The 13,766-nt window shown below is 45.1% G+C and overlaps 1 protein-coding gene across 7 annotated transcripts in view; it reads left to right on the top strand.

Moving 5' to 3' along the window:
- The window catches only part of KSR1 (kinase suppressor of ras 1), a 145,303-nt gene that overhangs the window by 74,870 nt on the left and 56,667 nt on the right, over positions 1-13,766 (top strand). Inside the window, exon 1 of one of the 7 annotated variants that reach the window (XM_044285117.1) lies at positions 6,687-6,946. The exons of 5 other annotated variants lie outside the window; for them this stretch is intronic. In XM_044285117.1, the coding sequence (XP_044141052.1) occupies positions 6,890-6,946 (57 nt within the window). In that variant the 5' untranslated portion in view covers positions 6,687-6,889. Of the gene's footprint in view, positions 1-6,686; positions 6,947-8,808; positions 8,915-13,766 lie in introns of those variants that run through there. One more of the 7 variants, XM_044285119.1, reaches the window with a different exon arrangement.

Below are 13,766 nucleotides of genomic sequence, written 5' to 3' on the forward strand. Positions count from 1 at the left end.
CTCATGGGAAAACAGATATAACTAGTGTAAACAGATATAACTAGTGAAAACAGACATATCTAGTGTAAATAGATATAACTAGTTGAAACAGATATAGCTAGTAAAAATGACAGAACTATTGTAAACAGATATAACTAATGAAAATATATAACTAGTGAAAACAGATGTAACTAGTGAAAACAGATATAACTAGTGAAAGCAGACCTAACTAGTAGAAGCAGACATACTGTAACTTGTAAAACAGATATGACTAGTAAAAACAGACATGACTAGCGTAAACAGATATGAATAGTGAAAGCAGATATAATTTGTAAAAACATACATAGCTAGTTTAAACAGAATAACTAGCGTAATCAGACATAGCTAGCATAAACAGATATAACTACTGAAAACATATATAACTACTGAAAGCAGATATAACTAGTAAAAGCAGAAACAAATGTTAAGCTACTTTCACACAGTCAGTGTTCGGTCAGTGATTTCCTTCAGTTATTGTGAGCTATATCCAGGTGCGAGTAAAAAACACGGATCTTTCCCTTATATCTTATCTCTGTGTAGCCCCCTCTCCTGGTTTTGGTACTGCCCATGGAATAATAATTTACTGAGGAAATGGTGTTATATTGTCAGACGGGCCTTTCTGTGTGAGGCACATACAGCCCATATGTTTGTATAGCCGGGTCTCCGGGGATATATTTGACGGGGTGCGGACGTGATAAAGTTTGACATTGCTAGAACAGAGCCAACCATAACAAATGTGAGCACCGGATTGGCAGCACATATCCATTGTATGTGAAGAGGGACATATTTTACAATTGCTGTAATGGGCATACATACCAGGGCACTGACGTCGACTTCAGGGAGATCATCGTATTATAAGCATGAGATCACAGTTATGGGAACAATAAACTCCGAATAAAATACATGAAGATGTGCTTGTCAGGTGAAATAGGAGAAATGGAGCTTGCACGTCCATTATCCCTATGTCAGTAGCAAGATGACACTACATCCACCAATTACTCCTGTATTCACATTTCACATAGATCATCATATTGGTGACACAGTGTAACATCTCCATGGAAGACAGGCTCCAAACCAGTGTAATTGCAATCTCATATTGTGACTGATTTTACTCCAAGACTACTTGCCCACCGTCCGCCGGAAGTCTGCTGCGGCCCCATTCACTATAAACGTAACGAGAGGCGGCCAGACAAAAACTACAGCACGCTGCGGTTTTTGTCCTGCCGCCTCTCAGCTTGTCCGGCAAGATGGGCTAGCATTAGCACGGATTCGGCAGGCTGTTCCCCTGACGGAACAGCCTGCTGGACCCTGCTGCCGCAATTGTGAAAGCAGCTTAAGGCCTCCTGCACACGAACGTGTGCGCCCCTTGGTCGTGCTGCAAAATGCCGGCCTCAATGCACGAACACCGTCCGTGGGGCAGCCGCAGCGGATCGCAGACCCATTCACTTCAAAGGGTCCGCGATCCAGCCGTTCTGCAAAAAGATAGGACATGTTCTATCTTTTTGCGGAGCGGAAGTACGGGACGAAACCCCACGGAAGCACTCCGTAGTGCTTCTGTAGGGTTCCGTTCCGTGCTTCCGTTCCGCACCATTCCGCATCTCCGGATTTGCGGACCCATTAAAGTGAATGGGTCTGCATCCGTGATGCGGAATGCACACGGAACGGCACCCGTGTATTGCGGATTCACAAATGCAGTCCGCGATACGGCAACAGGGCACACACAAACCTGCAGGAGGCCTAAAGCTACTTTCACACTAGCGGCACAGACCTCCGGCAGGCTGTTCCGTCAGGTGAACAGCCTGTCGGATCCATCCTGCTGCTAGTGACCGTGTGCCCCCGGACTGCCGCTCCGTCCCCATTGACTATAATGGGGGCAGTGCGGAGGTACGGCAGCACACGGCGAGAGGCTGCCGGATAAATGTCGGACATGTCGTCGTCTTATTCTGGCAGGTCTGTGCCGCTAGTGTGAAAGTAGCCTTAGGCCTCACACGACCGTGCTCAGTCAGGAAAACACTGTCCGTGTCTCAGCCACATCTCGCGCACCGACCGTGGCTCCTCTGACCCAAAGTGACAGCATCATAGTGTTTTATGATACAGTTAATTCCTATTTTTATGTGAGTACAGTACAAGAAAGCCACAATCAGATAGGAAGTGACGGTATTATAAATCACTAGGATGCTGTCCGTTCGGGCCCAGGAGATGCAGACGACACATAGGCCGTGGTTCCTGGACTGAACACAGTCATATAAATCACATATGAGATTACTACATGCTTATTTGTCATAGAAAATGTAACTTTTTAGTGTTGTAAAATAAAATTCAAAGCAAGTGCGTTGTCTGCAGTCGCTTTATTTTTTGCAAGATGTTTAGTCATATCATTTCCTCCATAAAGGTTGGGCTGGGCTGGCCAGTGTACCCATTAGGGATGAGCGATTCGCATAAAACGTCGTTAGAATACTGTACGGAGCGAGCGCTGCAATACAGTATTGAGCCAAAGGTATTACCTCGCGAAGTCTCGCGGGACTTTGGGTAATAACTTCAAAAATTAATTTCTACTGTTAAAAAACTTTTACCGAACTCTGTTACGGTTCCAAGTGGTACCTTGGAACTGAACCCGAGTTTGGTAAAAGTTTTTTAACAGTAGAAATAAATTTTGGAAGTTATTACCCAAAGTCCCGCGAGACTTCGCGAAGTAATACCTTTGGCTCACAGGAGCCAATACATTCTAATACTGTATGGAGCGCTCACGCCGTACAGTATTCTAACAAAGTTTTATGTGTATCGAGTTCGTATGTTTCATCCGAAGTCGATTCACTCATCCCTAGTACCCATCTTTATATACCCTATTACCCTAAGTTCACACCTGAGCGTTTTACAGCGCGTTCAAACGTGCTGTAAAACGCTCAACGCGTGAAAACCAATGCTTCCCTATGGCCCTGGTTCACACTTGAGCGTTTTACAGCGCGTTTGAACGCGCTATAAAACGCCCGACGCATAAACAAGTTCTTGAGCTTTTTCTTGGGCGTTTGTCGCGCGTTTTGGCCCATAGACTCATTGGACAACACTGCAGTCAATCACACAAACGCGCGTCAAACGCGCTTTTACTATTGCAAAAAACACGCATTAAAACGCGCGTCTCAGAAACGCTCAGGTCTGAACCCAGGGTTAGGGAATTCGTTCATAGAAGGGGGTCCTCTGTTCAGGATCCTCAGATCCCGGCCGTGTGCATGTCGACAATTTGTTTTTACTCCTGTAGAAATGTCCTATCCTTGTCCACAAAACAGACAAGACTAGGGCATGTTCTATCTTTTTTTTGCAGGGCCGCAGGAGGGATATATGGACGCGGTGTGCTGTCTGCATCTTTTGCGGCCCCATTAAAATGAATGGGTCCATATCCGATATGCAAAAAATGCAGATCAGGTGTGGACTGAACATATGGTCATGTGCATGAGGCCTTACAAGGACAACCCCTATGATTTGAATAGGTACCGTGTAATGTTTAGTTCCCCCGTGGCAGAGCTGTTGGGATATTGAACACTTAGGCCTCATGCACATGGCTGTAGTTTCAGAAAAAACGGGGATCGGATGAGGAGCCATTCATCCCGATGGGGCTGCAAAAGATGCAGACAGCAACCCATGTGCTGTCCACATCTGTAAGGCCATTCCGTGGCTCCGCAAAAAAATTGAAAAAGAATAGGACTTTTCTGTAGACGGGGGAAAAAAACATGCTCACAGCCGCGATCCGTGTTTTGCGGATCCGCGATTTGGAGACTGTAAAACGTGGTTGTGTGCATGAGGCCTTACTGCCATGTTACACACAGATCACAGCTCATTGAGAGGGGTCCTATTCCTAACAAGGGTACACTTTGTGATCAACTTATTGTCAAGTGACCCTTTTAATAACTACAGATTCAAAGTGGAGAAACCCTTTAAGTAGTAAATGAGCTGATACTCTGTTAGGTTACATTCACACGGAAAAACAAAAACAGACGCCAAATGGTCCATTTTAAACATCCTTTAAAAAAAAAAAAAAATGGCCTTGCGTTGTATGGGGGCTGTCCTATTTTTTAAGTCTGTTAGTTACAGTTTGTGTCAATAGATCCATAGACTGCAATGGTTCTGAAAACGGCAGTTTGAGGGGTTCTAAAAAACTGCCGTCACACAGACATTTTTTGCAGTCGTGTGAATGTAATCTAAGGCTACTTTCACACTAGCGTTTTTGTTTTCCGGTCATAGGGGCTCTATACCGGAAAAAAAACACTTCAGTTTTGTCCCCATTCATTGTCAATGGGGACAAAACGTAACTGAACAGAATGGAATGTTTCAAAATGCATTCCGTTCTGTTTAGTTGCGTTCCCAGACCGGAGAGGAGACCGCAACATGCTGCGGTTTGCTTTCCGTCCTGGGATGCGGAGCAAGACGAATCCGGCATGAACCCTAATGCAAGTCAATGGGGACGGATCAGTTTTCTCCGTCCCCCACTGACTTTCAGTGGAGTTCCCTGACGGATCCATCTTGGCAATGTTAAAGATAATACAACCGGATCCGTTCATAATGGATGCAGGCGGTTGTATTATCAGTAATTGAAGCGTTATTGCTGAACCATGCCGGATCCAGCAAAAACGCTAGTGTGAAAGTAGCCTAAGGGTACTTTCACACTAGCGTTAGAAGAATCTGCCTGCCGGATCCGGAAATCCGTATGCAAACGGATATCATTTGTTTCCGGATCCGGATCCGTCTGACAAATGCATTGCAATACCGGATCCGTCTCTCTGGTGTCATCTGGAAAAACGGATCTGGTATTTATCTTTTTCACAGATTTTAAAGATCATCAGTTTTTCCGGAATGCTGCGGTGTTTTCTGCGGCCAAATACCGTAAAAGGGACTGAACTGAAGACATCCTGATGCATACTGAATGGATTGCTTTCCATTCAGAATGCATTGGGATAAAACTGATGCGTTTTTTTCCGGTATTGAGCCCCTATGATGGAACTCAATACCGGAAAATCTTAACGCTAGCGTGAAAGTGCCCTTAGGCAGGCCTTATTCACACGTCCTTGAATCAGGGATGTGTGTTGTCCATGTGTTCTCCAAAGACAGCACACTTATCCATTGATTTTAATGTGTGTATTCGCATTTCAGTAAATTTCCATGGTCCATGGATACTTCATGGACACATGCCCTATTTTTGTCCATGTTCACTGATCCCTCACATCTATTATAGTCTATGGGTCCGTTTTTTTCATGGATTAATGCTAGGAAATGTGCTTGAAATTTATTTTCAGCTGAGCCGTGTCTGTGGAATATGGATGACACATGGAGGGCAAAAAACAGACACATGGACCAAACACGGTTCCTTCACGGACATCTACATGCATGGATAATCCACTGACCGTGTTGTCTATGATGCAAGTCAGAGTTCATGGGTGATATAGTGTTATGCAAGCAGGTGCAGACCCACTGCGCCACTGACTGGCAATACCCTGGAGGGCCGTGACTAAGTAACTACCTGGTCTTCACTAGAGCCTCTGATGGTGAGGGTAGGCTTGGGCCATTAGGGTAGTTACCAGGTCCCACTGCAGAGCTGTCTCCGAGTCAGTGGCAGCTGACCAGGGGGTCAGAGATACAAGTGCAGACACCGAGGGGAATGACATGGTCAGGGCAGGCAGCGATCAAGCAAAATCCGTTAAATCCAGAAGCAGGGTCCGGTGAAAAACACCTTCACACTAGAAACTAGACGAGCTAGTGACCAAGATTGCTCAGGTGCCTTCCTGAGGAGACAGAGGGAGTGTGTGCGCTGCCTCACAAGGGAGGAGGACGCACCAGTGCAGGCCCTAACAACAGTTCAGGATTTAGGCAGGAAGTAAACTCTGGCACGGAGCGCAGATACAACAGTTCAGCTACCTGCTGCCTGCGGCAGGAGGGAATGAGGGAGCCCGACGCCTGTGCCTGCGTGTAGGACCAGCGGCGCCAGCACGGAGCGCTGGGCTAACAATATAGCAGGTGGAAGGTGTGCTCTCCACCAGCCAGATTGTTCTAGATACAGGCATGCGCATTTCATGGAATTCCTTGAATTGGCGAGAAGACTTACTGAGGGGTAGAGTGCTGCATTTACATTTGCAGATCTGTTATTGAGACATATGAAAATGTCATAGGTTGGGGCCTGTGAGCTAAAACCCTAACATTTTCCTATACCCTGCACCCCCTTTATTCTAGTAAGGGTGAAAGGTCTTGCCTCAATGACCCCCCTACAATTGTGCGAATCACAGCTCTCGAAGAGCCATTCACGTGGATCAGTGGGATAGGATCTGCACATGGGTTTTCAGCTTTTTAATGTCAACAGGAGTGTTTCTATTCATTGCCTGCAAACTGAGATGGAGAACCTGAAACACGAATGAAAAACATGCCTGCTGCTCTTTACGACATGGGGTGAAATCCATTTTATGTTCTCTGATTTCACAGAGAAGCCAGTCCCGTCCGTCCCCATACTCGAGAAGGTCTCTGGGCAGCGGTGAGACGACTCACTCCGGATGCCTTGTTGTAACCTAGACGCTCGTCCGGTGTTTTTCAAAGCTATTTCGCAGAGATTGTTAGTCTGATTTAAAAATAGGTTATCAGGCTGTGGAAAGCCCCGAAGCAGACAGTCATGCCACAAATACAGCCACACTCGTAATGTTGAAGTATGTGCTGATTCGCCTGTTCGTGACAAGCTCCTATATTTGCCCAGTGATTCTCTAGTTGACTGCAAGCATTGTGAAGTCCTAAGCCCCTCTGCATTCAGTCCCCAGCATGCGCAGGAATGAGCTGGGCTGGCATTCTGCGGGGAGATTAGGCTGACAATGCACTGTTGTTGCACCAGGGCGCAGTCCGAATGTCTAACAGGGATCACAAGCAGCCAGTCACACCGAGGGAGGCTACAGACAGGAAGGTATGTCGGCTATGCGCTGTGCTCTGTTCTCACGCCGGTCACCTGTTGTGAAGTGCAACATTCATTTTCCATTTTCCTTAGCATTTTTAAGGCTTTGTCGGATGTAGCAGATCCGAGTTTGTTGGATGTAGTAGGACACCGTTTTTACATAGCATTGCACGTAAGTGAGGGGTTATCTCAAAGCATGAAACGATGAAACATAAAAAGACAGGTTTAACTCTGCTACATCTGTATAGCCACTGTATTGAAAATGCAGTGTATCTTCATCATTACTGATAACCGATACTTGGCTTTGCATGCACATTCTTGCTGCCTGGGAGAGGACTCCTAAAATGCTTTATGTGCGGTGACTAACGGTACGTTTCTGAACGCTGAAAGAAAAGCATATTTGTGGACGCCCCATTGAACAGTTCGCTCTGGGTATGCAGGAGTTAACTCGTTTACTGTGTTTGCAGTGAGACACACATCTAAGGGCTCATGCACACCAACGTATTTTTTTCCTGTGTCCGTTCCGTTTTTTTCTTGCGGCCCGTATGCAGAACCATTCACTTCAGAAATGGAAATGACTCTGTGTGCCCTCCATTTCCGTAGGTCTGTTCCACAAAGAAATAGAACATGTCCTATTATTGTCCGCATCACGGACAAGGATAGGACGCTTATAATAGGGACTGGCTGTTCCAGAGTAATTTCCGTTTTTCTAGCGGACTGCAAAGTAACCAACGATCGTGTGCAACGTTTTTGTCCAACGTTTAATGTATACTTATAACGCATACATTAAACGGATGTCTGTGACAGATGGGATTCCTTCACCGTAGAGTTCCATTGTAAAAAATAAACGTTTCGGTTAACGTATGGTTTTTTTTTTTGTGCAGTGTACTAGGCTTTTGCATCCTGTTTTCTCCCAACATATACGTGGGACAAAACCGTGATGTGAATAGCCCCTACCCCTGACTAGGTAATTCTATATGTACCATGCGGTACCTCTGCACTCCAGATCCTAGGTTGTGTGAGTGCCCCAAGGGGTGTATGCCGTGCTTTTATGTGCATCGCAGTGTACGCAACCTTCTGGATAATTTTTGTAATTTAACAAACTTTTACTTAATTTGACTTAAATACAGAATAGCAATATAACATGACATACAAAGTGTCCCTGTGTGTGTTCTCTAGCAGCACTGTTGCCTGTGCACATTAAGATATGGTCTTTCTTGGGAGGGATGCACTTTGTGAGTTTAAAGGGGTTTAAAAAAAAAGGCATAAAATAAAAAAAAAATTATTCGATACATTTTAACGCCACTATATCGCTCCCCAGTAGTATTTATTTACTTGGCTGCAGCAATGACATGCCGTATACCCACATGACTGCTGTGGCCCATAAAGCTGCTCGGCTATTTTTGAAACTTCCCATAGCGCTTGGCTGTTTTTGAAATTCCTATAGTAGTGACTGGAGAGCGGCGGTGCTTGCGCAGTGCGCTCACATTCGCTTTTGGGGACCCGTTATGGGGACAGGAGCAGGTTCCAGAGGTGGGACCCACACCTATCTGACATTGGTGGTCTATACTAGGGATATGCCACCAATGTATGGGTTGAGACAACCCCTTGAATTGTTCATCTGCAATATGCATTAAAATATGTTCCACAAGAGAGAGGTGGTGTATTGTCACCATGGCATTAGTGCATACAGTAGCTTTGGTGCCAGCTACATGGAGAAGTGTATGATTAATTAGCTCCAAGCAGCTTGGTGACAGAGGGGTATGTAGATTAGCGTGCTGCATATATTAGCTCGGCAGTCATGTATGCAGCCAGCTCTGTGTTTAGAATGAAGGGCTGGAGGGTGTGCAAGAGAAATCCTGTGCTTGTGCTGACTCGCCAGCCTTCAGAGACACACCGTGTACAAGAACCAGGGGACTGCTGCAGCACTTCATAGTCTACTGCTTGAGTATCACCGATGCCACTGTGGTCATTTTCAAGGTAATACTTTATATTGCAGAATGAGATGTGAACCCTCATCATCACAGCTCTTGTTGAGTTCACCTTTCTCTCATGATCTCTCCTTCTTCTGTAATCTTGTTTCCATTAGTCTTGATGATGATTTGACACTGGAATTTATTTTATGATCTCCTGGATCTGAACAGAATGCTGGCAGTCTGTGGAATCCAGAGGACACAATATGTTTTTAGATTGTCTACATGCTTTCCGAGTTTTTATTTGAAAGCAATAACTATGGGGCAGTCATTGAAGGCTGGTTAATGTTTGACATGAAGATTTTTTATTGGAAGTCTTATTTTCACTGCACACATCAAGACTGAGAGGATTAGACAAAAGCAGTGTAAATAAACCCCCCTCATTGTCTTGTCCTTTGCTTCTAGAACCTATCCTAAAACAGAATTTGAAGTATGTGTTGTGGTGGCTTCAGGCTTTTCTACTTCTGTTTTGTAGCATAGTACTGGGTGAACCTGTATGAATTAGCAGAAACTCCCTGGTCACCTCCCAAATACCTTAGAGCTGATCTTGGAGAAATCTTGGACATTTCTGCATGAAGGATATTGAAGACGTGTCAGCATGCTTTAGCTGTTTTTACTGCTGCTTTTGTTTCTCTGTCAAGGCACTTGTCACCCGTGAGCATATTTTAGTAATGTGAAGGGTTAGTGTAGGGAGCAACTATCTTGTTTTTTATGGTAAATCAATTTTTTTTATTACAAGGTATAAATGCAAACCAGTCATAGGCAGCATGCATACGACATGCATCCATTTTGTGGTGTGACATCCGTGTTGCATCCTTTTTTTATGGATACAAAATACGGTCATGTGCATGAGGCCATAGAAGGTAAGTACTAGGAACAAACCCCAGATAAAGTTTGTTCCTCTACCAGTGTTTGTGCCACAGATGTGAACCTACCCTAAAAGAAAGGATTATAATATAGGAGCATATCCTGTTAGAAAATATCCAGGGTAGCAAAAACAATATAAAATACCCATGCCTGAGTGCGTGTATGTGCCTGAGTGTGTGTGGGTGTGTGTGTCTGTGCATGAGTGTGTGTCTGTGCATGAGTGTGTGTCTGTGCCTGTGTGTGTCTGTGCCTGTGTGTGTGTGTGTGCCTGTGTGTGTCTGTGCATGAGTGTGTGTGCCTGTGTGTGTCTGTGCATGAGTGTGTGTGTGTGTGTGTGCCTGTGTGTGTGTGTGCCTGTGCCTGTGTGTGTGTGCCTGTGTGTGTCTGTGCATGAGTGTGTGTGTGTGCCTGTGTGTGTCTGTGCATGAGTGTGTGTCTGTGCCTGTGTGTGTCTGTGCCTGTGTGTGTCTGTGCCTGTGTGTGTCTGTGCATGAGTGTGTGTGCCTGTGTGTGTCTGTGCATGAGTGTGTGTGTGTGTGTGTGCCTGTGTGTGTCTGTGCATGAGTGTGTGTGTGTGTGTGCCTGTGTGTGTCTGTGAATGAGTGTGTGTGTGTGTGTGCCTGTGTGTGTCTGTGAATGAGTGTGTGTGTGTGTGTGTGCCTGTGTGTGTCTGTGAATGAGTGTGTGTGTGTGTGTGTGTGTCTGTGCCTGTGTGTGTCTGTGCATGAGTGTGTGTGTGTGTGCCTGTGTGTGTCTGTGCATGAGTGTGTGTGTGTGTGCCTGTGTGTGTCTGTGAATGAGTGTGTGTGTGTGTGTGTGTGTGCCTGTGAATGAGTGTGTGTGTGTGTGTGTCTGTGCCTGTGTGTGTCTGTGCATGAGTGTGTGTGTGTGTGTGCCTGTGTGTGTCTGTGCATGAGTGTGTGTGTGTGTGTGTGTGCCTGTGTGTGTCTGTGAATGAGTGTGTGTGTGTGTGCCTGTGTGTGTCTGTGTGTGCCTGTGTGTGTCTGTGAATGAGTGTGTGTGTGTGTGCCTGTGCCTGTGTGTGTGTGCCTGTGTGTGTCTGTGCATGAGTGTGTGTGCCTGTGTGTGTCTGTGCATGAGTGTGTGTGCCTGTGTGTGTCTGTGCATGAGTGTGTGTGCCTGTGTGTGTCTGTGCATGAGTGTGTGCCTGAGTGTGTGTGTATATAGACTGATCAGTATTAACATTGTAACCACCTGCTTAGTTCTGTGTGTTACATGGCTGTGCAGCAGGACATGCAGCATATATCTTGCTCCACTGGTGTCTTTTTAGGTATGCACAATCCATTTAGGCTTAAGGTACATACTTTGCTTTATCGCTGATCATTTTGTGCATTTCCGCAGGGCAATTATCAGTGCAATCATTGAGAAATGAACAAATCATAATAATAGTTGCCTTGTGTAAATGGTCCAGAAGACTTGATATCTTGCCCAATTCTGTAGTGTGTTTTCAGAAAGAGAAGTAATAGATCCTTCCTTAAACAGCATGTGTCAGCATGATAACCCTATTAAACTAAGCATACTGCCTGTTAGGGTTAATCAGGGAAAACCTGCAGATATCCCAACTACTTCAACATTCATGAGCGCATGCGCAGGATTACTGGGTCAGGCAGGATGGCAGGGAGGATGTCCTCAAGGGAGGAGGCTTGGTTAAGGGGGAAAGATGTTGAAAAGGGGATGCTCTGAGGGGTAGGCCTGCCCCTCGGTGTTCCGAACACCTCATCAGCATATGCAGTAAAGTACAGATTTCTCTACAGGGCCACCATTTTCAAACACAGAGATTTCAATTAATTCAGCACGATTAACCCAAACAGGCAGCATGACTGGTTTAATAGGGTGATCATGCTGAGAGATGCAGGGAATCTGTCACCGGGATTTTGGGAATAGAGCTGAGGACATGGGTTGCTAGATCGCCGCTAGCACGTCCGCAGTATCCAGTGCCCATAGCTCTCTGTGCTTTTATTGTGTAAAAAAAAAACATTTGATACATATGCAAATTAACTTTAGATGAGTCCTGTCCCTGAGATGAGTCCAGCGTGAAGGAGCCCAGCACTGCCCGCATCATCCGAATATCCTCCTTGCTCCCCGACGTCACAAAGCTAGAGCGGTGTAATCTCGCGATGTGAGTTAGCGCATGCGCAGTTCGTTCCCTGAGGCTGATGCCAGCACAGGGAAGGAACACTATGCCGACACTGCGCATGCGCTAGCTCACATCGCGAGATTACGGCGCTCTAACTTTGTGACGTCGGGGAGCAAGGAGGAGATTCGGATGATACGGGGCGGTGCTGGGCTCCTTCACAGTGGACTTATCACAGGGACAGGACTCATCTCAGGTTAATTTGCATATGTATCAAATCGGTTTTTTTACACAACAAAAGCACACAGAGCTATGGGGACTGGATATTGCGGACGTGCTAGCGGCCATCTAGCAGCCCATGTCCTCAGCTCTATACCCAAAATCCAGGTGACAGGTTCCCTTTAAAATGATTTAGTTCTGGATTCTTTGATTCTTTGACCCTTCTAAGTATGATCTGAATGTGTAATACATATGGCTTATATTGCACAAAAGGTCTATTTCTATATGTCGTAGCTTCTAGGACCTACATACTGAAAATAAAGGAATGATCTGCTTGTAGGTGACAGCTGAAGACAGCAGCTGAATGAAGCCTCCTCTCTTTAGTACAGGAAATGTTCTTCTCCAGCCCATCTGTTCTACAATGCAGACAGGAGAGAAGTCCTCTTCTGCATTCGCATGCTCCGCTCTTCACATATTCTGTGGAGACATAAGACATTTAGGAAGTATTACAGTATTATTATTTTCTGGGGGGGATACTTTCTTTGGAAATACATTTCAAAACTATAGGAATAATTTTGTATGCTGAAAATAGAAATTATTCAAATCTGTTGCTAGACACGTACATTCATGTGAAACAGCTTAACTGCTGCAAAAGTAGAATCAGTGACTGAGAAAAATATAGAGCAGGTCTTGAATTTGTTCTGACGGCAAAAAATTTCCATTTATCATTAATGTGTTAGAACCCGCTGAAATCAAAATGCTTATGAACCCTTTAAAGCAAACGTCCCGGTATTTACTGGAGCAGATGAAAGGTTCTTTGGGTAAATTGGAACAGTAGGACCTCTAATGGCCCTAGTATAGTGTTGGTTGTTAAAGGGAACCTGTCACCGGGATTTTGTGTATAGAGCTGAGGGCATGGGTTGCTAGATGGCCGCTAGCACATCCGCAATATCCAGTCCCCATAGCTCTGTGTGCTTTTATTGTGTAAAAAAAAAAAGATTTGATACATATGCAAATGAACCTGAGATGAGTCCTGTATGTGAGATTAGTCAGGGACAGGACTCATCTCAGTTTCATTTGCATATGTATCAAATTGTTTTTTTTTTACACAATAAAAGCACACAGAGCTGTGGGGACTGGGTATTACGGATGTGGTAGCGTCCATCTAGCAACCCATGTCCTCAGCTCTATACACAAAATCCCGGTGACAGGTTCCCTTTAAGGAATCTTGGGGAATTAGGAGAGCGTTGGCGATGGATAATAATTGATCTTCTTGAAGCTAGGGTGGGGGGGAGGGGAGGGGATTGAATATGTTTTAGCTACCATGACAGTTATATAAAATTTTAGATTGCCGCTGTGATGTGACAGGCTCCAATTGATACTCTTTTGTACCACATTGGATGTATGTATATTGTATCCGCAACTGATGATTGACAAACTAAATGAATAAAATTTGGTTTAAAAAATAAATAAATAAATTCCATTTGTTGGAACCAATGATTTTTAAGGGAATCTGTCGCCAGAAAATTCACTGTTAAATGGGCTGCCTGGGATTTTGATATTGATGGCCTATCCTCAGGATAGGTCATCAATATCTGATCAGTGGGGGTCCGACTCCCCGCAGCCCACTGATTAGCTGTTTGAAGAGTTCCTCATAGCTCACCAAGCACATCGCTGT

This window comes from Bufo gargarizans, chromosome 3 (genome assembly GCF_014858855.1).
Source record: "Bufo gargarizans isolate SCDJY-AF-19 chromosome 3, ASM1485885v1, whole genome shotgun sequence".
Taxonomy (NCBI): domain Eukaryota; kingdom Metazoa; phylum Chordata; class Amphibia; order Anura; family Bufonidae; genus Bufo; species Bufo gargarizans.